This window comes from Molossus molossus, unplaced genomic scaffold (genome assembly GCF_014108415.1).
Source record: "Molossus molossus isolate mMolMol1 unplaced genomic scaffold, mMolMol1.p scaffold_m16_p_8, whole genome shotgun sequence".
Lineage (NCBI taxonomy): Eukaryota > Metazoa > Chordata > Mammalia > Chiroptera > Molossidae > Molossus > Molossus molossus.
The window spans coordinates 6,802,252-6,828,578 of NW_023425402.1; the positions used below are offsets into that span (position 1 = coordinate 6,802,252).

Below are 26,327 nucleotides of genomic sequence, written 5' to 3' on the forward strand. Positions count from 1 at the left end.
ATTTCTTATAAATGGAATCATACAATATGTAGCCTTCTGGGCTTGGCTTCGTGTGCTCAGCATGTTTTCTAGCTTCACACGTGTACCATAGAGCAGTACTTCACTTTTTGTGGCCAAATAGTGTTCCACTGTATAGATATACTGCTTCTGTCTTATTCATTCATCAGCTGGTGGACAATTGGGTTGTTTTGCTTTTTGGCTATTATGAATAATATTATTAATGAGCATTCATGTACAAGTTTTTGTGTGGACATATATTTTTATTTCTCTTGGGTATATCCCTAGGAGTGGAATTGCTGGATTGTGTAGTAACACGTTTAATATTTTGAGGACCTGCCAAAGTGTTTTCCAAAGGGGTCACATTATTTTACTATTCACATCTGTAATTTAAAATTTTCTAGTAGCACCCTGGCCAGTTTGGCTCAGGGGTTAGGACATCGGCCTGCAGACTCAAGAGTCTCAGGTTCTATCCCTTGTCAAGGGCATGTACCTGAGTTGCTGGTTCAGTTCCTGGCCCCAGTCGGGGTCCTGTGGGAGGCAACCAATTGATGTGTGTCTCTCACATCATGTTTCTCTCTCTCTCTCTCTCCCTCTCTTCCACTCTATCTAAAAATCAATGGGAAAATATCCTCAGGTGAGGATTAACAAAAAAATGATATAATAAAATAAAATTTTCTGGTAGCCACACTAAAAAAAAGTAAAAAGCAACAGGTGAAATTAACTTTTTTAAACTTACATTTATTGTTGAATGTATTACAGATGTTTCCCCTATTTCCCCCATTGACCCCTCCTCCCCACTCCTGCACCCTCCTGCCTTCCCCACACTGTTGTCTGTGTCCATTGGTTATGCATATATACACAGAAATTCTTTGGCTTATTTCTTCCCACCCCCTCTCCTCCCTTCCCCTGAGGTTCCTCAGTCTAACAACCAATTTGTGCTTCTTTTTTTTTAATCCTCATCTGAGGATATTTTTTTCCATTTATCATCAGATAGAGTGGGAGGGAGGGAGGTATGGAGGGGGAGAAAGAGAGAGAGAGACCAACTGGTTGCCTCCCGCACGACCCTCCCTGACCAGGGCCGGGGACTGAACCGAAAGCGAGGTATGTGCCCTTGACCAGAATCGAACCCACGACTCTTAGGTCCTCTGGCCGATGCTCTAACTGCTGGGCCAAACAGTCCAGGACCCAATTATTTCTTCTTCTTCTTCTCCTTCTTCCTCTTCTTCCTCTTCTTTCTCTTCCTCTTCTTTTTTTAACAATGGCTTAGAACGTGCAGTCCTCACTTGCTTTTATTTATGTATTTATTTATTTATTTATTTATTTATTTACTTACTTACTTACTTTATTGATGTGTGTGTGTGTGAGAGAGAGAGAGAGAGAGAGAGAGAGAGAGAGAGAGAGAGAGACATTAACAAGAGAGAACATCAACTGGCTGCCTCCTGTATGCCCCCCACTGGTGATCGAGCCCACAACCTGGGCATGTGCCCTGACTGGGAATCGAACTGGCGACATCTTGGTACATGGGTCGATGCTCAACCACTGAGCCACACCGGCCTGGCCCAATTTGTATTTCTTAATCCCTTCACTTTTTCGCCCATCCCCCCCAACACCCCTCCCATCCAATAACCATCAAAAAGTTCTCTGTATCTGTGAGTCTGTTTTGTTCTGCTTGTCCATTTTGTTTGTAGATTCAATTGTTGATAGATATGTATTCATTTTATTGTTCATATTTTTGTTCTTCTTTTTCTTCAAGGAGACCCTTCAACATTTCATATAATACTGGTTTGGTGGTGATGAACTTGAGCTTTTTCTTGTCTGGGAAACTCTTTATATGTCCTTTGATTCTAAATGACAGCTTTGCAAGATAGAGTAATCTTGGTTGTAGGTCCTTACTTTTTTTCATCACTCTGAATATCTCTTGCCACTCCCTTCTGGCCTGCAAAGTTTCTTTTGAGAAATCAGCTGACAGTTTTATGAAAGCTCCTTTGTAGGTAACTAACTGCTTTTCTCTGCTGCTTTTAAGATTTTCTCCTTGGCCCTGGCCAGTGGTTAGAGCCTTGGCCTGCCGACCAAAGAGTTGCAGGTTCGAGTCCAGTCAAGGGCACATACCTTGGTTGCGGTTTGTCCCCAGTTGATGTGGCTCTATCACATCAATGTTTCTCTCTGTCTCTCTCTCTCCCCCTCCCTCCCACTCTATCTGATGATAAATTGAAAAAGTATCCTTGGGTGAGAAATTTAAAAAAAAAAAGGTTCTCTCGGGGTTTTTTGGTTCACTTTTTCTTTTTTTAATTTATTTTTAATCTTTATTGTTGAATGTATTACAGATGTTCCTCATTTTCCCCCCATTGACCCCCTCCTCCCCGCTCCCGACCCCCTCCCACCTTTTCCCACACTATTGTCTGTGTCCATTGGTTATGCATATAAGTTCTTCGGTTTATTTCTTCCCACCCCCCCAACCCCTTTCCCTTTGAGGTTTGTCAGTCTAGCAATGAATTTGTACTTCTTAATCCCTTCACCATTTTCACCCATTCCCCTAACCCCCCTCCCATCTGGCAACCAACAAAATGTTTTCTGTATCTATGAGAATGTTTCTGTTCTGCCTGTTCATTTTGTTTGTAGATTCCATTGTTGATAGATATGTATTCATTGCCATTTTGTTTGTTCATATATTTTATCTTTTTCTTCAAAAAGACCCTTCATCATTTCATATAATAACGGTTTGGTGGTGATGAACTCCTTTAGTTTTTCCTTGTCTGGGAAACTCTTTATATGGCCATCGATTCTAAATGACAGCTTTGCATGATAGAGTTATCTTGGTTGTAGGTTCTTGCTTTTCATCACTCTGAATATTTCTTGCCACTCCCTTCTGGCCTGCAAAGTTTCTTTTGAGAAATCAGCTGACAGCCTTATGGGAACTCCCTTATAGGTAACTAACTGCTTTTCTCTTGCTGCTTTTAAGATTCTCTTTGTCTTGAACCTTTTGCATTTTGATGATGATATGTCTTGGTGTGGGCCTCTTGGGGTTCATCTTGTTTGGGACTCTCTGTGCTTCCTGGACTTGTATGTCTGTTTTCTTCACCAAGTTAGGAAAGTTTTCTGCCATTATTATTTCAAACAGGTTTTCAATTTTTTGTTCTCTCTCTTCTCCTTCTGGCACCCCCAAGATGCGAATGTTGGCACTCTTGAAGTTGTCCCAGAGGCTCCTTACACTATCCTCATTTGTTTGGATTCTTTTTTCTTTTTGCTGTTCTGATTGGGCATTTTTTGCTTCCTTATATTCCAAATCAATGGTTTGCTTCTTGGATTTACGTACTCTACTATTGAATCTGTGTAAATTACTCTTTATTTCAGTTAATGCCTCCTTCACTTCTGACTGCATCCATCATTTCTGACTGGTCCCTTTTTATGCTCTTGAGGCCCTCACTGAGTTCATTGAGCATCCTTATAAGCAGTATTTTGAACTCAGCATCTGTTAGGTTGCTTATCTCCATTTCGCTTAGTTCTTTTCTTGGGGTTTTGTTCTGTTCTTTCATTTGGGACCTGTTTCTTTGTCTCCTCATTTTGGCTGCCTCCCTGTGTTTGTTTCTGTGTACTACTTAATGAGAGGTATGGGGCTGAGACCAGATGCTGCTTGTTTAAAGAATTTAGGAAAACCTGAAGCAGGATCCAAGACAGGCCAATCCTATGGTTAAGCAACTGGCAACAGCTTGGGGGAGCCTCAAAGTTGGGTGGGGCGGGGCGGGGCAGGGCCTCAGGGAATCACCAGGGCAGGGCAACCAGTGTGAGCCAGGTTGCTGGAGACCCAGCTATGGCAGCTGTCTGCCGCCCCAGGGAAGAGCTCACCAAAGGAACAAAGGCCTCTGACAGCACATTTGTCCCAGAGAAAGCCCCCTCTCCAGCCCTCACTCCAGCACCAAAGTGTCTCTGGCGCCCCTCGGGCTGCCTCCCCTCCAAGCTTAGAGAGAGTGAGTCCGATAAGTTCGTGTGCGGGCCCTTTAAGAGGAGCTGCCTGGGGCTCCAGCCGCCTCAGTCTCCCTGAGCCTCAGTTCCCGCTGGTTTTTCCAGCCAGAAGTGATGGGAACTTCTCTTCCTGGCACTGGAACCCTGAGCAGGTGCCTGGTGTGAGACGGGGACCCCTCAGTCCTCAGGGAGGACCTTCCCAGCCAAGGTGTCCTCCTGATTTTTATCCGCCACACGTGGGTGTGGGACCAGCCTGTCCCCTCTGCCCCTCCTACCAGTCTGGATGTGGCTGCTACTTCAATTCCGTAGTTGTAGGACTGCCATTCAGCTGAATTTCAGGTGGTTTTGAATGATGGTTGTTCTGTAGTTTAGTTGTAATTTTGATGTGGTTGCGAGAGGACATGATACTGCATTTACCTACCCGCCCTCTTGACCAGAAGTCTCTCTCATTGTTTTTAAGCTTTTGCATTTTGATGATGATGTGTCTTGGTGTGGGGCCCTTGGAGTTCATCTTGTTTGGGACTCTCTGTGCTTCCTGGACTTGTATGTCTGCTTCCTTCATCAAGTTAGGGAAGTTTTCTGTCATTTTTTCAAATAGGTTTTCAATTTCTTGTTCTCTCTCTTCTTCTGGCACCCCTGTTACGCGAATGTTGGCACGCTTGAAGTTGTCCCAGAGGCTCCTTCACTATCCTCATTTTGGGGGATTCTTTTTTTCTTTTTTTCTTTTTGCTGCTCTGATTGGATGATTGATTTTTGCTTTCTTATATTCCAAATCGATGGTTTGCTTCTTGGCTTTACCTACTCTACTATTGATTCCCTGTAAATTATTCTTTATTTCAGTTAGTACATCCTTTATTTCTGACTAGTCCTTTATTATGCTCTTGAGGTCCTCACTAAATTCCTTGAGCGTCCTTATAACCAGTGTTTTGAACTCTGCATCTGTTTGATTGCTTATCTCCATTTTGTTTAGTTCTTTTCTTGGACTTTTGTTCTGTTCTTTTGTCTGGGACATGTTTCTTTGTCTCCGCATTTTGGCTGCCTCCCTGTGCTTGTTTCTATGCATTAGGTAGAGTTGCTATGTCTCCTAGGCTTCCTAGGGTGGCCTATTGTAGTAGGTGTCCTGTAGGGTCCAATGGCACAGCTCCCTAATCACCGCAGCTGTGCCCTCAGGCACACCCCCCCCCCCTCATGTGGACTGTCCACCCTTCTGTTGTAATTGAGTCTTGATTGCTCTTGGCACGTCAATGGGAGGGATTTACTCAGGCTGATCAGCTTCAAGGACCGGCTATGCCCACTGACCTCTGACTGTCTTGAAGGATCAGCTGTGTAGGGCCCACCACATAGAGCAAGACTTACTTCAGCAGGGCTCTGGTACCCACTGAGTTTACTCCTTGAGTGTGTCACTTGTGGAGGTGGTTGGGTGGTGGTGCTTTGCCATGGTCTAAATCTGTCCACTGGGTGTGCTGGCTCTGGGGCAAAGTCAACCACTGCCTGTGTTCTACCCGGGGCCACCAGGCATAAGCTACAAAGTGATCTGCAGATGGCTGCTTCTTGTGTTGGCTTGGAGGTGCCCAGGCAATGCCAAGTTGTGAACCAAGGTGGCTCTTCTTGTGCCAGGCCTGCGGCCATTTAACAAGAGGTATGGGGCTCGCTGAGACCAGATGCTGCTTGTTTGAGAGAAATTAGAAAAATCTGAAGTGGAGCCAAGACAGGCCATTCCCATGGTAAAGCCTGGAAACAGCTTGGGTGGGCCTGAAAGTTGGGTGGGCAGGGCCTCAGGGAGTCACCAGTTCGGAGCAAACTGTGAGCCTGGTTGCTGGAGTCCTAGATATGGCGCCCCTCTGCAGGCCCCGTGGGGGAAGGGCTCACCAAAGGATCAGTGGCCTCTGTCAGCACTTCTGTCTGGGAGAGAGCTGTCCTATAGCTCCTACCCTGATGCCAAACCTCTCAGGTCTTCCCGAACGTCTCTGGTGCCTTTCAAGCTGCCTCCCCCACGCTGGTGCCAGTCTCAATGTGGCTTCCTTAATTTCATAGTTGTAGGATTTTCACTGGGCTCGATTTCAGGCGGTTGTGAATGATGGTTGTTCTGTAGTTTGGTTGTAGTTTTGATGTTGTGGGAGGAGGCAAGTGCTGCATTTACCTACCCGCCATCTTGACTGGAAGTCTGGTGAAACTAAGTTTACTAATGTTTTATTTAGCCCAAATATATCAAAAGATATATATCTAATATCAATACTATTATTCCAACATGTAATCAATATAATATTATTACCGAAGTGTTTTAGTCTTGTTTGGCACTAGCCTCACCCTTGGTGCACGTTCCAGCACGTCTGCGTTTGGACCGGCTGCACTGCAGGTGTGCCCGCCACGCGTGGCGTGTGGCTGCGTGTCGGGCAGCACAGCTACAAGTAGTTGCATTAGCGACATAATTCTGACCAGACTCTTGAGTCACTGGGGGCAGGACTTCGTGCACCCACAAAACCTTGCACCTAGCAGCCAAATAGATGCCCCATGAAGGAATAAATGAATGAATGGATCTAGTTTTCCCTGACAGCGGCTGACGGAGATCACACCTACTCCCAGGAGTCTCAGCCTCAGTCAGACCCTGATCGGGAGCTCCTGGCCCCACTTCAAAGCATGGACCTTGAGGTACAGCAGGTAATGGGGGAGAGGGAGTGGCAGAGGATGCATGCTGGACCTCTGGGATGCCCAAACCTGCTGGAGGAGGGCTCTGTGGTCCCCTGGGCTGGATTTGGGGTGGCAGTGTGTGTATGTGTGCGCGCATGAGTGTGCAGATGGTCTCTGACTCTGCCCGTGGTTGTAGAGGGAGCAGGACAGTCGGGACGTCGTGTGTGGCATCTGCATGGACAAGGTGTGGGACAAGCCAGAGGCCAAGCGGATCTTCGGCATCCTGCCCAACTGCACTCACGCCCACTGCCTGGGCTGTCTGCGCACCTGGCGGAAGAACCGCCAAAACTTCCCGCTGGATGTCATCAAGTCAGTGTCATGGAAAGGCCAGCAGGGAGGGCGAGAACTGCCCCAGAGGGACTTGGGCTTCAAGGCCAGCCCGTGAGTTTTTACTGTTCCCCCACCTCGCAGGGCCTGTCCCCAGTGTCGTGTGCATTCCAGCTACATTATCCCCAGCAAATTCTGGGTGAGCAAGGGGGCTGAGAAGGAGCAACTCATCAGGAACTTCAAAGCTCGAACTAGGTGAGGCTGGAAGGGGTGATAGGTTTAGGGAAGAGGGGAGGACAGCCCCTAATCCATTCTGTCTCAGCCATGGTTCCCCACCCAGGATCCCCCAAATCCTGGAGGTTCAGAGTGATGGAGATGGCAGGTGAGGATCTGAGCTATTTCCATTATTTCTGAAAGCCCAGTGAATAAAGTCCTGTCTTGAGTGACCATATAGCAGCAGAAGAGCAAGGTCAAGCCCTGGCTGGTTTGGCTCAGCGGTTAGAGCGTTGGCCTGCGGTCCAGAGAGACCTGGGTTTGGCTCCCGCTAAGGGCACATACCTTTGTTGCAGTTTGTCCCTGGCCCTGGTTGGGTTGTGTGGGTGGCAACCACTCGATGTGTCCCTTTTATGTCGATGTTACTCTCTCTCTCTCCCACTCTATCTGAACAAAATATTGAAAAATGTCCTCGGGTGAGGATAAAAAATAAATAAAAGAGCAAGGTCAAATTTCTCTTCTAGCCTGGCTCAGGATCCATGCAGGCCAACTCCAGTTCTCTGCTTGGCTTGTTTGTTCAATTATTTATTTATTGTTGTTACAGGTGTCCCTCCTTTTTCCCCCATTGACACCCTCCTCCCTGTTCCCGTCCGTCTCCCCCTCCCCCTCCCGGTATTCTTGTCTATATCCATTGGTTATCTGCTTGGCTTTTATTTTTGATTTTTTTTAAAGCAGGAAGGTAAATGGATATAAATACATGTTGTTTGCTTAGATGATCTTTGAAAACACATGGGGTCTCTGAGGAGACTAACAGGCAACCCTTGGAGATAGGGAAAATTTGGGTAGGTTTTAATCTTTTGGCGAGGGTAGGCATTTATCCAAAATCTGGTTCTGAATTCCACCTTCCCAAAGGGTTCATTCCACTTGCAATAATATGCAAAGTATATTTGGATAAAGGGTGAGATCAAGAAGGTCTTGTCGACCTGTGAGACATTCCGCCTTGTTGGGAGGACACCCGCATTTTGCCTGAGAGCTATAATAGCTGCGTCAACCAAGCTATTGACACAAACTTGGGTGAGTCTCAGAGGGGACGTGTCTGAGCTGCTGCTGCGAGGAGCAGGGCCTCAGGAGGAAACGGTCCCCGTGGGAGACACGGCAGCGGGGATACCAGTGGGGGTCCCCAGAGGGGAGCCCCCAGGCCCCGGTACGAGCGAGGATGATGTAAATGGAGGGTTATTATGTATGACAGACTTTGCACCCCATTAACTCCATGAAGTGGGGACTCTTACTGTCCTTACACTGAGGGAGAAAGTGGGTCTGACCCCAGTATTCCGACTCAGCACGTGCTAGAAGGAGTTGGGGGGTGGGTACTGACCTGAGAGGAAGAAGGGCCAGACCTGGGTGGCCGACTAACCATGAGGTTGAAAGAAAAATGTAAGATGACTGTTTCCAGCGCTGATGACCGCGGGCTGCCACCGTCACCGGATCTGGGTGAGGAAAGCCAAGGGGGATTTGGACAGGTCGAAAGTGGGTCTACCAAGGCGACTGAGACTGAGCCGGAGCGTCCCGACACTAGCTTGGTCAAATGGGAGGAGGTGGAGGCCGAGGCAGAGGGACGGCCACTAAGTGGGTTCCCAGGCTTCCCGCTCGGTGGCTGGTGAGTCCTGCTCTCACACTGGGACCAGAGGCAGTGGGGAGGACTCAGCTGGGTTGGAATCAAGCAGGTGATAATGCAGGAAAAAGGCTCCAGACAGGTGCTCTCTCCCTCTGGTCCAGCTTTCTCGCAAGAAGAAAGCTGGTCTTATGTACATGGATCACAAGTTGCCGGCGACTCCCTGCTGTATCAAACCTTTCCCCAAATTTGAAATCTCAGAACTGGGAAACTTCTTAATCAATTTCATTAACTAGCAATTACCAAATCATAAGACTAACCCTCAGCACATAACATTGTACTAACTTGGTGACAGAGACACATTTTAGGGTTGTCGCCCCCCCCCAAAACAGTTCAAAGGAAATTCTCAGTGTCTTTGCCCCAAGTCCCCACTGTGGGGTTTAGAGAAAGGCGCCCCTTGAGACTTGACTGCCATCTGCTGGAAGACAGTTGTATTAAGTGTAAAATCAAAACTAGGACGCTGGTAGTGCCTGCCTTTGTGCTCTACAACCTGCTAAACCTTGTGTGTCAGCCCCTTGTTCCTGGGGCCACAGGGCTTGAAGGCGACAGTCTTCTCTCCTCCTGTCCTCTCGTCTCATAGACAGATCCCATGCCGGTTCTTCATTCGGGGGAACGGCCGCTGCCCCTTCAAGTCTGACTGCATTTACCTCCACCAGCTCCCGGAGAAGGCCCCGTCCTCGGATCCTCCCTGCCCTGAAACTATACAGCTGGCCTCTGGGAGTGAGGTGGTACCCGCAGGGATATGGGGGTGGGGGAGGCTGCTGGTCATGGTTTATAACAAATGTCTGTGACAAATGTAAAACCTGCATGATGTCTATGACGTTAATGGAGCCCGCTTAAATGGGGCACCTTTGTGCTATGTGCCACCTGCCCAATCTTATGTGTGAGCCCAATTCCCTTGTTCCTGAATCAATTAGGGTTGAAGCAGATAGCTTTTCACTGATTTCTCTCTCTCCTCCCAGGTGCTGGGCCCAACGGCGTTGCTAGAGGATGAGATGTTCCCGGATTATAACCTGGCCATGGCCTTCTGGGGTTTAGAACTCCTGCTGGATCCCAACAGTTCTTACCACAGTCTCCTGTAGCCAGGATCAGTGTGTGAGGGTGGGGCTGAGGGGCAGGGTCTGTAGGTGGTAGGTCTTTTCCCTTTTGGGGTTTGGTCTGGGATGAACATAGCCCTCTCTCCATCTCCATGAACATGAGAAACAGGGAGGGCTCTGGGGAAAAGGGAAGGGTTCTCACTCTCCTACTAGGGACTTGGATTTTAACTTTGCTCTTTTGTAGAAGGATTCTGAATGAAAACCAATAAAATGCACCGAAGCCATCATTGCTGGTGTCTAAAGACTGTCTGCTTATAGCCCAGGTGCCCCACCCCCACCCCAACCAAAGTGTCTTCTGCATTCAGTCTGCTGCAGTATCACCCAGCAGACTGGAAAACTTCACTTAACATTCATAAGAGGATGAGTGGAAAGGGCAAATAATATCTTAGTAGTATGAAAATAGTAAGTCACAGATCCCATAAAAGTGTACACAGGATCCCCCCAGGGTTCCTGAATCACACTTAGAACTTACCTCCCTGCCCTCCTTGCATTGGTGAGAATGCAGACCTTGGTGGGCACAAACTAGAGCCACCACGAAGCAAAGTGGTCGTTGAGGATGCACAAGGCACTGGAGGCTGTTTCACATTCTTGGCTCTGCCCACGACTTGTCAGGGCCTGCCCCCAAACAGCTGGTCATTTGAAGACCAGATACATCTCCTATAAAGTTATAATTGCTAACCTGAGATAGAGGTGCCTGGACTTTTTTTTTTTTGCTGCTATTTTGGCCTTTGTGAAACAGATACTATCTAAGAAATACTCCTTAGTCTTTTCCAGTAGCATCCTTGAAATTACTTGGGAAAAAATTAAAATTTTGTAATCCATTAGTAATCACATCCAGTTCAAAATATTCCTGCCCTGGCCAGTTGCTCAGTGGTTAGAGCATTGGCCCGTGGACCAGAGAGTCCCAGGTTCGGTTCCCGCTAAGGGCATGTACCTCGGTTGCAGTCCCCGGCCCCAGTTGGGGTCATGCGGGTGAAGTCATTAGATGTGTCCTTCTCACATAGATGTTTCTCTCTCTTTCTCCCTCTCTCCCTGCCGCTCTACCTGAAGATAAACGAAAAATGAGTCCTCGGGTGAGGATAAAAAAAAAATTATATATATATTCCTGTGGCTTTCCATACTATTCAGAGGAAAAGCCAAGGTTCTCTCTATGACCTCAAAACCTCAGAAACCCTGGCTGGTGTGGCTCATTTGGTTGGAGTGTCTTCCCATGCACCAAAATGTGGCAGGTTCAATTCCCAGTCAGAGCACATACTTGGGTTGCAGATTCGATCCCCTGTTGGAGCATGTAGGGGAAGCAACTGGACAATGTTTCTCTCTTACACTGATGTTTCTCTCTTTCCTTCTCTCTCTAAAAGGAAAACATGGGTGAGAATACCAAAAAAAAAAAAAAGGAAAAAACTCGTAAGCTCTGGTTATTTCTCTAATCTCATCTATTACTCCCCAGCAAGTACACCCTGCTGTAGCCACACTTCTGCCCCAGGGCCTTTGTATTTGCTCTTCTTCTGTCTGAAACAGCCTCCCCCCAGACTTCTACCTGATGACCTATTTCAAATGACCTCTCCCGGAAGCATTAGAGATCTTGTTCCCTGGTACATATCGTCACTTGGGCTCAAATAAACTCATAAAAATTGTAAAAAAAAAAATAATAATAACCTCTCCCTTCCCTGCTATATTCTTCTGAAAAGCACTATTACAATCCAACTTTTTATTATTTAGTTATTCAGTTATCTGTCTCTCCTCACTTGAGTGTCAGCAACAATGTGAGCAAGGATCTTTGTTTTGTTCCCTGTATCCTCAGCCCTAAATGCACAGGGAAGATTTATTGAATGATTGGATGTGTGTGTGGCAGCAGAAGTTTAGAGGATGGAAAATACAAGCTGACACCCTAAGTAGGGCTTATGGGGTGCTGTGGGGCTCTTCTCCCCTCTCCCTTTATTCTTAACCTCTACAGTGATCCCCCCTGAAGGGGTTCTGGGATCCAATTCCAATGTGCGATGTGTGGAAGTTTCCCCACACCAGCAAGCAATTCTCGGACAATAGCAGAGTCTGAGAATTCACCTCAATTCTGACACCATCTACATGGAGGTAGAATCAGAGTCCACAGGTAAAGGGCTCAGCCCCACAGACCCTCCACTTCAGAGGACAGTCGAACAAGCCCAAGTTGTTATTTGTGCTTCTGATCCACTGGCTTCACATTAGAGAGCCCCATGACCCCATTCCTTGCTTTCAATTATTTTGCTGCTAGCACTGCTCGCAAGTCTCAAGAAAAACCGTAAACTCACTAGATTTATTAGCAAGGATATGAAGAATATGAATCTGCCCTGGTTGGTTTGGCTCAGTGATTAGAGTGTTGCGCTGGAGACCAATGAGTCACGGGTTCAATTCTGGTCAAGGGCACATACCTCAGTTGCAGTTTGTCCCCAGCCCTGGTTGGGGTCGTGCAGGAGGCAACCAGTCGATGGGTGCCTCTCACATCGATATTTCTCTCTCTCTCCCTCTCTCTCCCTGCATCCCACTCTATCTGAAGATAAACAGAAAAATATCCTTGGGTGAGGATTAAAAAGAAAAAGGAAAAGAATATGAATCAACAAACAGGTGAAGAGAGACATAGAATGAGGTCCCAAAGGAAGGACCTCTGTTCTCCTGCAGTTTGGGGCCCAGCAAGGTGAAAGTTCTGGGGCCTCAATGTGGAAGTTCATGGAAAGAGGCCCGGGAGGTATTCTTTTTTTGGGTTTTTGTGGAGGCTTCATTAGGTAGTCATAAATGACTAACTCACTGGCCACTGGTGATCTATTGGACCTAAAGAACCCCACCTTTCCCTCCCTGGGAATCAGGAGGTGGAATTGAAAGTTTGTTTTATACTATGATTGGCTTCTAGTGGATGGGATCCAAAAGTCACCTCTTTAACATAACCAGAGAAACCTTTGTTGCTCTTGTCACTTAGGAAATTCGGAGAGATTTGGGAGCTGTAAATCAGGAACCAAATATGTCTGACCAATATATTTCAGTCATCTGAATGACCAAATATATATACATATACATATTTCTTTTTTTATATGTTTTTATTGATTTTTTAGAGAGAGAGATAGAAACATCGATGTGACAAACATCCCTTGGCTGCCTCCTGCACGCCCCTACTGGGGATCGAGCCCCCAACCCGGGCATGTGCCCCGACGGGGAATGGAACCGGAACCTCTGTCCATGGGGTGACGCTCAATCCACTGAGCCACACCAGCGGGGCTACATTAGTTTCTTATAAATCACAATATTGCACCTCCCTCTGCCAGAAGCCTGCCTCCTCCACTGATTTCCTTCAACTGAAACCCTGGGAGGTGGAGCCACCCTGGCCCCTAGTAAACAATCAGAGCAAGGCTGCTGCTGCTCTTGAGGAGGAAGTTCCAAGCAAAGCCTTTGGCCATATAGAGGGCGCTGGCTTTTACTGCGACCCCATTTTCAGGGATATTTGTACATCACATATTTCTGGAGAGGGCTGAAACCCGAATGATGGGAGTTGATGGTCTGAAGCAGGTGACGTATTGGTGGTAAATTGTGATCAAATCCTATCGCAAAGCCCATGCTCTACAAGCAACATGGGCGTCAGCTAGAATTAAATGATGCTTGGATCCTGAAGTACAACAGGATCTCTCACATCCATTCTGCACCCCGGTCCTCCTACTTCCCAGAGCAGTGGAGGAAGGTTAAGGACAGGAGCCGAGGATCCGCCCCTCCACGAAGCCCCGCCCACCCGCCATCTCTGGTGTGACCCCGCCCACCCACAAACCCGCTAGGTTGGGCCCCGCCCCTTCCAGGGACACGCGCTTGGCCTTAGCTCGCTCCCCTACTCCGTTCCTCGGACTCTCGGACTGGCCCCGCCCCTTCCGGTCTGCCCTAGCGCGCGCCCCGCCCCGCGCCCCGGCGCGCCTCTTTCAGACCCTTCCTTTACGGACCGCACGCGTCTCTCGGGTGCCGGGCCTCGGGGCCACTTGTGAGCCCTGAGGAGGGAATGTGGCGGGCGGGGGAGGGTGTCCGCCGCGGCGTCCGGGCGAATACTGGAGTCCTTCTGTGTTTCTCCAGGCCTCGGAGCTGATGTCCGAAACAGAGCGGAGGTGAGGGCGAAGCGGGCCCCGGGCATGGCAGCCCCCGAGGAGGCGCCCGCACTGACTGAGAGCGCGGAACCCGCACCCTGGGCTCAGCTGGAAGCTCCCGCCCGCCTGCTGCTGCAGGCGCTGCAGGCGGGGCCGGACGGGGCGCGGCGCGGCCTGGGGGTGCTGCGGGCGCTGGGCAGCCGCGGCGGGGAGCCCTTCGCCTGGGGCCCGGTCCTGGAGGCGCTGAGTCGGGAGGAGCCGGTCACCGAGGGCCCAGACTGTCGGCTGCGGCTGTAAGTAGCGCCGGGCGCCGCATTTCATCTTCCACGGTTCCGCGAGGCAGCTGGCACGTCCCCTTCGGGCAGGAGCCCCGGGCTGGGAGAGGGTAATTAACGCCCCGCAGCGAGGGGGTCCCTGCCGCGCGCCTGGCGGTACTTAGAGTACCTACTGTGGGCCGGCCAGTGTCCCCTGCCTGGACGTAAGACACGCCTTCGGCTGGCTGTAAATGAATAATGGTATGTCAGTGGACTCTATCGATTTTTTAAAAAACCCTCACCTATATAGGTTTGAGGGGGAGAGGAAGGGAGAGAGAGCAACATCGACTGGCTGCCTCCTGTTCACCCTGATCAGGACCAGCGGGCAACCTAGGTATGTGCTCTGACCGGGAGCGGAACCGCCACCTTTTGGTGTATGGGAGGAGCTCCAACCAACTGAGCCACCCAAGTAGATTTTTTTTTTTAATCCTCACCAGAGGACATTTTTCCATTTCTTGTTCAGATTGAGCGGGAGGGAGGGAGAGAGAGAGAAACATCGGTGTGAAAGGGACACATCGAGTGGCCGCTACCCACAAGACCCTGCCGGGGACAAACTGCAACCGAGATATGTGCCCTTAGCGGGAACGAACCAGGGTTTCTCTGGACCGCAGGCCAGGCTCTAACCGCTGAGCCAAACCGGCCAGGGCCACCCAAGTAGATTTTGATAGCATATTCCATCAATAAAAATATCAAGCACTGGCCGGTTTGACCCAGTGGTAGAGCGTCGGCCTGCAGACCAGTGAGCCTCGAGTTGGATTCCAGCCAAGGGCACAGACCTCGGTTGCGGTTTGTCCTGGCCCTGGCCGGGTCATGGGGGAGGCAACCAGTCCATCTATCTCTCTCCCTCTCCCTCCCTACCACTCTGTCAACAGAAAAATATCTTTGGGTGAGGATTAAAAATAATAATAAAAATATTGAACTTGTACCTTCAGTATAGGCATACTTATGTATAAAGTGTGCGTATATGTTAAAATACATTATAAAGTATACAAAAATTAAAATTTAAAATGAGATAAATGCCAATAAACATCTGGTTGTGGGGGCTTTATATTATCAATATTTCAAAGCATAACATACATTTTAGGGCAAGGTCACTTCCCTTAAGGATGTTAAGGTTGGTGTTCTTGATCATTTCTAGATTCATTTCAATTAATTTTGGGTGAATTTGACCCCCCCCCCCTTTATGTGGCTGACTATTCCTACTAGGAGCAGAAGTGTCAGTCTTGCCACTTTCTTTTTATTTGGCTGTGCTTCTGTTATTGGTATTCATTTCAGTTTCTTTTCAGGTGTCCTTATAAGCCATGTGTCCTGTTCGTGAGGGTTCTGTTTTCTTAAAAAAAGATAATACTGTATTCATAAATGCACTTAACAATCACAGTTAACTAAAATACTCAGAGCCCTGGCTGGTTTGGCTCAGCACCTAAGGGTCTTGAGTTGGATTCTGGTTGAGGGCATGTACCTGGGTTGCAGTTTCCATCCCAGGGGGGGGTGTGCAGGAGGCAACCAATCGATGTGTCTCCCTTACATCGATGGTTCTCTCTTTCTCTCCCTCCCTCCCTCCCACTCTATCTGAAAATCAATGGAAAAATATCCTCGGGTGAGGATTAACTAAATAAATAAAATACACAGAAAGTTAAAAAAGTGAGTGAGGTGCCACCTGCAGCCTTTTCCACTCCCTTGGAAACCCTACTTCAGAATTAGGCTGGAGACTGGAATATGGAGGGCCAACCCATATATTAAAAATTTGTAATACTTAATTTCTTGTGTTTTACATAAGTAGAAACAAGTTATATTTTCTTCCCACACTCCACTTTGAATTTATTTCATGATTTAGATCAGGAGAAACTTCAAAACCCCCAAATTGGATGCTATAGAAATGTTTTTCCAGCTGTCTGGCTTTTTCTGGTCAGAGTAGGAAGAGGGGGTACTTAACCTAAGGTCCCTGGATAGAACTGTACTTAAGTATCATTGGTTTCTTTTGTGGTCCTATTATTATTTTATTTTATACATTTAACGCATTCTGATAAGGGGCTCCATGCACACACAAAAAGCTAAAAGCCATTTTATTTTATTTTATTTATTTTATTATTTTAATCCTCACCCGAGGACATTTTCCCATTTTTATTCAGCTAGAGTGGGAAGGAGAGAGAGAGAGAAACATCGACGTGAAAGGGACACATCGAGTGGCTGCCACCCGCATGACCCAACCAGGGCCGGGGACAAACTGCAACTGAGGTACACGCCCTTAGCGGGAACTGAACCTGGGTTTCTCTGGACTGCAGGCCGACGCTTCAACCGCTAAGCCAAACCGGCCAGGGCTAAAAGCCCTTTAAATAGGGTCTTCACCTCTCTACTCTTGACAATCCTCCACCGCAAATTGACCATCTTTTAACCTTATACTCTAGTTTTCTCTATCATTTAGTGTTTGTTTTCCACAAATAAAAGTTGTTTTTTTCTCTTCACACATATCCCAAGTACTTCTGTGTGTGATGTTGAACAGCTCTGCAAAGTTGTGTGTAGAGAGGAGCAGAGGCGAGATGGGTGGTGGGCTAGATGCACCCCAACAAACCTCGGGTCACACAACATCTGGATTGTGCCTTCACAACATTACAGACAGCTATGTTGCTTTTTCTGCAGCAGCCCTTGCTGATATCTGGACACTTGTTATTCTCAGAGTTAATTCATTCAATAAATGTGCACCAAGTCTGCTAGGAGTTGTGCTGGGTACTGGGACACAGGAAGGAGACACACTGTCTCTGTCTCTCAGGAACTCACTTTGGTGAATGGAACATCAGAGCTGGACAGATGTCACCCTGTGACTTCCAGGGGAATACCCAGTGGAACACAGGGCCACAGACAGCATTGCAAAGCATTTTGGTATATTTTTACATAAAGTTTGGGAAAGGACTTTTTCTTTTTTTGTGTAAAACAAGCATGGACCTATTATAGAGTAGTTTCAGCGTGAATTTTTTTTTTTTAATCCTCACCTGAGGATATTATTACATTTATCCTCAGACAGAGTGGGAGGGAGAGAGAGAGAAACATCAATGTGAGAGAGACACATCGACTGATTGCCACCCGCACAACCCCAACCAGGGTGGGGGATGAACTGCAACCGAGGTACATGTCCTTGGCTGGAATCAAACCTGGGACTCTGGTCTGCCGGCCGATGCTCTAACCACCAAGCCAAACTGGCCAGGGCTCCAGCGTGAATTTTTGAGCTGAAGTAGGAAATGTCAAAGAGCAGGGCCCAGCATAGAATAGATGCTCAGTGAACACTTGCTGAATGAGTCATGCTGTGCCCCCCTCCATCCACATTGACTCCTAGGGCCTCCCGTCTGTCCCTTGCCATCTAGCCTCAAGCTCTGCCCAGTCTGCCATATGTTCCTTCAATAGGACTCTTTAAAAAAAAGTTTTTTTTTCTTTATTGATTTTTTTCGAGAGAGGAAGGGAGAGAGAGAGAGAAACATCGATGAGAGAGAACATTGATTGGCCGCCTCCTGCATGCCCCCCACTGGGGATTTGGCCCACAACCTGAACCTGTGCCCTGACCAGGAATCGAACCAGTGACCTCTTGGTGCATGGGTCGATGCTCAACCACTGAGCCACACTGGCCGGGCATCAATAGGAGTCTTAACTGCTTGCCTCCCTCTGCTTCCCAGGAAACCACTGCTGCTGCGATTGCCCCAGTTATGCCAGCGGAACCTGATGTCCTTGTTGATGGCTGTTAGGCCATCACTGCCCGAAAACAGGCTGCTCCCTCTGCTGCAGATCGCACGGCAGGACACAAGCCCTGACCCCGATCCCTGGCTCCAGGCCTTGGGGGAATTGCTGCGAAGAGATCTGGGTGTTGGGGTCCCCACTGAGGGAGTGTCCCCACTGTCTAAAAGGTGCCAGAGACAGCTCCGAGACCTGTGTAGGCAGCTGGGCCCAGGGGGCAGGAAGTTGAAGTTGACCCAGTCTCCAGACCCTGAGGAGGAAAAAGAGAAGGAGGACAAGGAGGACAAGGACTCCCAGTGGCCCAGAGAACGTAGAAAGGCACCAGAAGAAGAGCCTGCTAGTCCTGAGGGGGAGAGGGCCCCCAAAAGGTTCCGGTGTTTGGAAAGGGAAGAAGAGGAAAGTCATGAGGAGAGAGCTGAACAGGAATCTTTGGAAACCCTGGCAGAGAGAGGAAGCACATTACCCATTAAGAACCAGTCTGTCTTGGGGGCTGAGCCCACTGAGACTGGTCAGAGTCTGGAGGATGCAAAGGGATCAGCTGAGAGTCTGGCGCTACCCAAAGCTATCCAGGTACTAGGGTGAGGAGGCTGGTTTCAGAGTGATCCTTTAGGAGTGAGGGGTTTGTTCAGGGCAAAAGGCTTTGGGACACTCTCCCAGTTGGGATGACTGTAGTCCATGGAGCAAGGGGCAGGAGGGTGGGGTTAAAGGAATGTAGTCTCTCCAGACTGGGGAGAGTTAGGGAAGGTGGGAAGCCCTTGGCCTCTAGTGAGCTATAACGTGAGATTAAAGAGTACCAGTCAGGAGAGGCTCCAGAGCCACCCTGCCACACCATCCTCCGGGAGTGGGGGAATGATGCCAGCGTCCAGCCTGCCCTCCCAGCGCAAGGCTGGGTCTGCCCTGTTAGGGTGGAGGCAGAGAAGACAAGTCTAGACAGCAGGATTTGTGCTACCCTTGTCTAGTTTGAGTTCTTAAGCTTTTTTTCAAGGTTTAGGCTTCATGTTCTTGGTGATCTTGAATCATCTTTGCCTCCTAGCTCCCTCTAACTTGGGGCTTTCTCAGGATAGAAGCCGGGACTGGGCTTGGGGCCACGCTGCACGTGTGGGGACTTTGCAGTGACTGGGCTCTCCTCTGCAGGATCAGGTTCCCAGGCTGCAGCAGCTGCTCAAGACCTTTGGGGAGGTGACTGGCCCTGCCCTGCTCACCATAGCCCTTCCACCTTCCTGGACCTCTGCCGTGCTCAGGGAGGCCCCGGTGCAGTGAGACCCAGGCTGTGGGTGAGGGTGGTTTGCAGTGAAGGTCTGAGGACAGTCACTGCAGGGCATCTCTGGGCCCAGGTACAGATATGTCCTCTAGTTCCTCCCTTCTGGTAGCACCTTCTGGGGTCCTCAGCAACCCAGAATTGAAGGGGTGACCTCAGTGACTTATCACCATCTGCCAACCCTGACATGGGATTTGCCTTCGCAGGGACTGCAGGGGTTGGAGGGTGCCCCCCCAGTTGAGCTGCAGCTCCTCCATGAATGCAGCTCCAGCCAGGTGAGTCCAGAAAGATTGCCTGGCCCTGAGCTCACAGCCCCCTCCCCAGCCTCTTTCCATGTAACTGTGTTTTCCTGCCTTATGTGGCATTTTGGGAGGGGATCCTGTTGGGGTTTTTTGTTCTCTCAGGCAGAGGTCATCCTGACTGGATTTTTTTCAGCCCTTGACTCCACCACATAGGGTAGATCCCCCAGTCTTTCTTCTGGGGCATCCTGCCCTTCCCTCTGCTGTCCAGTTGGATTGAGACAGGCTAAGTGTCCCTCTGCCCTCCCTCCTACTTGGCAGATGGACCTGCTATGTGCCCAGCTGCAGCTGCCCCAGCTCTCGGACACAGGTCTCCTGCAGCTCTGTACCTGGCTGCTGTCCCTTTCACCAGATCTTAGCCTCAGCAATGCCACTGTGTTAGCCAGGAGCCTCTTTCTTGGACGGGTAGGTGCACTGGGGTGCATTCAGCCTGCCAGGACAAAGGGGAGAGAGTCTGAGCCCTCAGAAGGGTGGTGCTTGGGCGAGGGTGTTCGCAGCCTTGCAGGCATCTGGCCTGTCCAGGCAGCCTGGGGCAAGGGAAGGGTATGGATCCCAGGCTATCTACCTACATGGCATCTAATTCCTCTCTGAACCTCAGACCATTCCAGTAGGATTTGGGATCCAGGATTTGGGAGCTGGGGAATGGAGCTATGTGTCCTTCCCAAGGGGTGGATCCATGTGAGCCCTAGATAAAAGAACTTTTCTTCCTTCTGTAACATATCACCATCTGAAATATGTGTCTGGTAAATGTATTGAAGGGAAGAAGAAATTAATCCAATAGTATTTTCCTCCCCGTTGGCTGTAGATTCTCTCCCTGACTTCCTCAGCCTCCCGCTTGCTCACAATTTCCCTGACTTCCTTCTGTGCCAAATATACTCACCCTGTCTGCAGAGCCCTCCTCGGCCCTGTGCTCCGGGCCCCAGAAACAGGTAATTCTGGAACCAGCCTTCTTTCGCCCCAGGGTGACCTGGTCGGCGTTGGGTATTCAGTGAATAAAACCTGTACTTCCCTGCCGATGCCCCTGGAATGAACTGAGCATTCTGTAGTCCCATCCTCATTTCCCAATTTCTCCCTCTACTGTCCTCCGCCCAGGTCCAGCTCAAACAGAATTACTGTGCTGCCTTATGAAGGACAAGGCCCTGGAGCCAGACAAGCAGGTTCTACTGCTGGGGTGAGTGCACAGGCCTCCATGCCCCCGCTCCCACCTCCTCCCCTTGGCCAAGCCTGTTCCTGTCATTCTGGAGTTGGAGCCATCTGGGCACCAGGCCCTATGCCCGGAAGACAGGAAGTGCCCCCCTCTCACTGTTGTCTGAACCTGGCTTGTGCCTTCCCACCTGGGCCTGTGCAGGATGCCATCCCGCGCCCTTTCCCCAGCCCGGGGTTTCAGTCCTCCACGCCAGGTGCCTTGCGGAGTGTGGAGGAAGGGCTGGTGGTCCCGGCTCCTGAGTAGTTCACAGCAGAGTTGGAGATTGGCACCGCATGGCACTGCGGTTAAGAGCACTGGCTCTGGAGTCAGACGGACATGGTTTCAGATCTCAGCCTTGTTTTTTTAAAATGTGTAATTCAAAGTTAGTCCATATCTCTGAGCCTCTCAGAGCTTCTTCATGTGAAAAACGGGAGTAATATTCACTCTAGGATTTTTCTAGATATTAGATGTGATAATCCATATAAAGCCCTCAGTACAGCCCTGGCTGGTTTGCCTCAGTGGTTAGAGCGTTGGCCTGCAGACCGGAGGGTTTGATTCCAGACTAGGGCACATACCTGGGTTGCAAGTTCAATCCCTACCCTGGTGTGTCTCTCTCACATCTCAATGTCTCTCTCTCCCTCCCTTCCTCTTTCCCACCCACTCTGTCTAAAACTCAACGGAAAACTATCCTCAGGTGAGAATTTTAAAAATTAAAAAAGCAAAACCTCAGCACAGTTTTTGGCACTTAGCAAATGCTCAGAAATTGTTATTAAGTTGGTATTAAAATTGGGGAGTCAAGAGACAGACACGTAGAAATAATGAGTAGGTAAGACCCCACTGGATACCAACATGAAATATAAAATGCTCAGTATAATATGAGAAGGGGACAGTCTCAAAAATATCAGCCACCACACCTCGAGCACTGTCCCTGCTTAGATGCATTATCCCAGTTAGTCTTTGTGCAGTCTGGTAGGTGCTGCTGCTGCCTTAAAGGTGGAGAAACAAAAGCTCAGAAAGGTTAAGGGGTGTGGCCAGAGGTCACACATCAAGCAAGTGATAAAACCTAGGATCAAACCTGAGTCTGCACCCAAGAAGCCACACTGTGTCCATGTGACAGGAAGGGCTGGAGTGGACCTTATCGGGGTTGGGCTCCACAGGAAGGCTTGCCTTCTCCAGGAAGTCTCGTGTGTGTCATCGTGCTCCCTGGGTCGCCCTCACCTTTTGTACTTGGGATATATTCTTGATTCCTGGTTATTTTTCAAGGGACCTTTGTACATCCCACTGCAAATCCTTCATTGTCAGCTCCCAGGGTCTTGGTTCTAGTCTTCCAGCACAGAGTGTGGGCTCTACAGCAATGGCTACTGGGCAGCCGGCAGCATCAGGGGGTCTCTGACTTGTTCCTCTGGTGCCTGGGACCTTGGCTGTCCCCAGGGCCTTGCCCTGTCTTGGGGTAAGAGCAGTAGATAACCCGGGCTTGGGCGGGAGGCTAGACTTTACCCACCGGGGCCTGTGCTTTGCAGACAGATCTTGGAGTTGCCCTGGAAGGAGCAGACTTTCTTGGTGTTGCAGTCACTCCTGGAGCGGCAGGTGAGCAGGCTGCCGTGGGGGAGAGTGGACAAAGAAGTGCTGCACAGCTGTGGATGGGCGTGGGGTTCCTGGGTTTCTGACCCCTTCGGTGCTGGAGGGGCAGGCAAGACGGCTACCCTACAGAGGGTGCCCTGTGAAAGTGGGAGAGTCCGGGGCGCAAAGGCTTCTAGCAGAGAGCTAAGCACATGGTAACTCCCATCTCTGCCTCTTCCTGGCTCTGTGGCCTTGGGGAAGGGACTTTCTGATGTGTGTGTATAATTTTAGTTTTATTTTTGAATAGGTAATGAATTCATATGTTTACAATTTTGGAAGCTCAAAAAGGAAATAGTGAAAAATATTCTCTCAGCTGTCCAGATGCTCCTCCCCAGGGTGAATAAGTGTTATTAGTTTCAGGGGAACCTCCCAGAGATGCTTTATATCTACAAGGACACATGTATCAATGAACTTTTCCTTTGCTTTTTACATAGATGGTAACACCAAGCTCAGTGCTCTGTATTTTGCTTTATTCACTTAATAGTATATTTTGGCAGTTTTCCCATATCAGTACCTAAAATTCTGCCTCGTCTGCTTATGACTTAGGTCTTGACCTAACCTCTTTATGCCTGTTTCCTCATCACTAAAGGGGAGTGATGATAGCACCTATCACATAAGACTGGCTGAGGTTTAAATGGGATAGCTGGTGTAAAGTGCTCAGAGTGGTGCCTGGGGCATGGCGTTTATTAAACTAGAATTATGAAGAGCTGTTGTCATGCTGGCAGTACCACTCCTGTATGTCTTCAGACGCTAAGCCAGGCCAGCGATCCTTGGCCTCCCTTGGTCCCACTCTGAGCCTTTGCAACGGTAGCCACCTGTGAGATCTGTGTGCCAGACTTTATGTGTATTTTCTCATTTAATCCTTTTCACAGTCTTCAGAGTTAGATTTTACGAGTCCCATTTTACAGATGTGGAAACTGAGGCTTAGTTTGGTTAAGTGATCTGCATAGGGTCACCTAGTTAAAAGTGGTGGAGTTGGGGATTGAATGCAAGGCCTTTTCTTGTGCTACTGTCTCATCTCCCAATGTGTGCAGGTGGAGATGACCCCTGAGAAGTTCAATGTGTTGATGGAGAGGCTCTGTAAAGAGGGGCCGGCAGCTGCTACGTCCATGGCCTATGCCAAGCTCATGCTGACAGTGATGACCAAGTATCAGGCCAATGTGAGTATAAACCACAAGTTCAAGCCCAGGACTAGGGAATGGGACTACTTAGTAGTTCACTGATCCAGCCAACACTGCTGTGGGCCACAGGCCACATGGAGAATCAACAGTGACTATGTCACAGTCCCTGTCCTTGACTTGACCCTCTCCCTAACACAGAGCTAGCGAGAAGGGAGAGAGATGATAAACAGCTCACTGTAATATCTGGTAGGATCCAGGTGAGAGGTATACACAGGGCTTTTGATAACAAAGGAAGAGTGGGCACTCGACCTTGTTTGTGGTTTTGAATTGAGACAGGCTTCCTGACTCTTAAAAAGTGAGTGGTAGTCAAGGGTCGGGATGGAGAAAAGGGCATCCAGGCAAAGGACACAGTGTAAGCAGTGAATGTCCGAGGGGTCTACACATAGTTCATTGTAGCTGAGGCCTAAAAACATGAGAGTTGATGGTGGTGAGGTTAAGGAACTAAAATACTAAGAGATAATACTTAGTCCCTGCTACATCTCAGGCACTGTTCTAAGCCCTTTGTATATGTTAACTGGCTAGTTTATTCCACCCATTAGCACTATGAGAAGATACATTACTAGCTTCATTTTATAGATAAGAAAATTGAGACTCAGGTTAAAGTAACTTGCCTAGGGTCACATTGCCAGGCCATGGTAGCATCTTATAAAGGGCCCTGTAGGATATGGTGTGGAGCTTGGACTTGATCTTGAAGGCCAGGTATTCTTGGCTGTTGGCTCTTTACCCTTTTCTTGGGAGTCACAGGCCCATTTGATGAGTCAATGAAAGCTATAGCTCCTCCCAGAAAAATGAATATATGAACACACATCTTATGAATACATATCAGGAGACTTATAAACCCTGAAAGAAGGACCTCCAATCTGAGGTCTCAGGAGTTATCCCAGGGCCTTCAGCTGGAGTGACTTGGCTGGGTTTGCATTTTATAAAGAGACCTCTGGCCTCTGTAAAGAGCGGGGATTAGAGAGTGAAGGTACAGGGTGGATACCTATCAGGAGGTTGTAGCAAAAGTTCAGAAAAGAACCCAGAGGGAAGGTGGCAGCGGCAGCGGAGTGTCTCTGAATCAGTTTCCTCTAAAAGGGGTTGTGGGATTACATGAACTAATGCACATAATGTGCTGCCGCATAGAGAGCCCCCCCATTGTTGGCTCTTATTAATGTGGCTCACTTAGGCCGGCCGGTGTGGTTTAGTGGTTGAGTGTCGACCCATGTACCAAGAGGTCGCCGGTTCGATTCCCAGTCAGGGTACATGCCCAGGTTGTGGGCCCAGTCCCCAGTGGGGGGCGTGCAGGAGGCGGCCAATCGATGTTCTCTCTTATTGATGTTTCTCTATCTCTCTCTCCCTCTCCCTTCCTCTCTAAAATCAATAAAGAAAAAAAAAATTTTTTTTTTTTAAATGTGTCTGACTTAGTAAGTTGTGTAGTTAATATCTGGCCCAGGTCCACCTGAATTCAACGACTGCTTCGCTGTGGTGAAATAATGAGGTTCGACTGCTCAGGGAGTCATTATCTCCTTCCATCATCCTTATGTCCTGGATTCCTCTCCTTTCTGAACAGAGCCCAGGGTCAGATGGGAGGGGAGGGATCAGCTACTGGAGTCCTGACATGATTCTTCCTTCTCCCTAGATCACTGAGACCCAGAGACTGGGCCTGGCCACACCCCTATCGCTCAACACCACTTTCCTGAGGAAGTCCCTGCAGGCTGCCCTGAGACATCTGGCCCCCTGACCTTCCACTAAGGGACCACTGTCCTCGAGCTCCCTCACCAGCTTCCTGAAGGTCACTTCTGCCCTCACTCTGACCCCTTTGCCTGGGGGTAAAGGCCAAGCCTAGCCGTCCCAGGCATCACCTGCCTCCCTGTTCCAGGCTGTGAAGAGGCCATCTTGACCTCCCATCCAGCGAGGAGGGTACCAGACTAAGGGGGCTGGATGAGCTGGGTTTCCAAGGGCTGCTGACCTTGGTTCACTCCTTGTCACTGCTACCTCCGGCTATGGCAACAAACTTTCCTGTAAGCCCCACTAGGGTCACAGCAGACCCAGAAGAGACAAATGATGCTCCGGGGGACCACAGATCTCATGCTCCAGTGTGTTATGATCCTCTGTATTGTTCTGACTTGAACGTTCTGTATTGTTCTGGTATTTAATAAAAGCAGGAAGTTCAGTAATGTGTTATTAGAAGCAGTGTCTGCCTTCCTATTAAGTTCAGGATATTGGTTGAAAATTAACTCACCACCACCGCCTACTACCACTCCATCCTGCTCAGTGACAAGGGGCATCTTTTTCCCAGTGAAATGTTCTGTAAGAGGAAGGTAGTAGAGTGATGAAGTTCATTTCATTCATGTTCTGTGGCTAATTAATGTGTGATACCACCCACCCCAACCCTATTAGCTGCCTGTTGAGTAGGTGAGGTGGGGAGGGGGGCTTGAAGGTGGGAGTGCCTCCCTCTGGAGTTGGGGAAGGCTTTGGGGCAGAACACATTTGAGGAGAGAGTTCTGGGGTTACCGTGGGCAGGGTAGAGAGGGTGGGGCCTGTTGAACCGGAAGGGGCAGAAAGGGTGTGCAGTACTGTGGGCATGTATGTTTTACATCTTTATATTCCCACAGCCCCTAGCAAAGAGCCTTGTTCATAGTAAACACTTAGCAGGTAGCAGAAGCAACTGTGGGGTGAAAGTTCATTACAGTACCTTTCCAGCTCTTCCCTGCAGGCTTTGAAGGGCCAAGAACACTTTATTGACGTGTCCCTTCTCACAACTCCCAGAAGCCGTCAGCCC

At 49.0% G+C, this 26,327-nt stretch overlaps 2 protein-coding genes across 2 annotated transcripts; both read left to right on the plus strand.

Moving 5' to 3' along the window:
* Positions 1-6,559: 6,559 nt before the first annotated feature.
* Positions 6,560-7,301, plus strand: LOC118621337 (probable E3 ubiquitin-protein ligase makorin-1). Its single transcript, XM_036248654.1, has 4 exons — positions 6,560-6,618; positions 6,785-6,957; positions 7,060-7,170; positions 7,256-7,301. Exons 1-4 carry the CDS (start codon positions 6,598-6,600, stop codon positions 7,299-7,301), a joined length of 351 nt encoding a protein of 116 aa, XP_036104547.1. The 5' UTR covers positions 6,560-6,597.
* Positions 7,302-13,847: 6,546 nt separating this feature from the next.
* Positions 13,848-25,645, plus strand: FANCE (FA complementation group E). The gene is made up of 11 exons (XM_036249431.1): positions 13,848-13,885; positions 13,975-14,278; positions 17,962-18,589; positions 19,154-19,198; positions 19,484-19,552; positions 19,838-19,981; positions 20,382-20,505; positions 20,669-20,747; positions 22,283-22,349; positions 23,417-23,542; positions 25,185-25,645. The coding sequence occupies exons 2-11, from the start codon at positions 14,031-14,033 to the stop codon at positions 25,284-25,286; spliced, it is 1,632 nt and encodes a 543-aa protein (XP_036105324.1). The 5' UTR covers positions 13,848-13,885; positions 13,975-14,030; the 3' UTR covers positions 25,287-25,645.
* Positions 25,646-26,327: the final 682 nt, after the last annotated feature.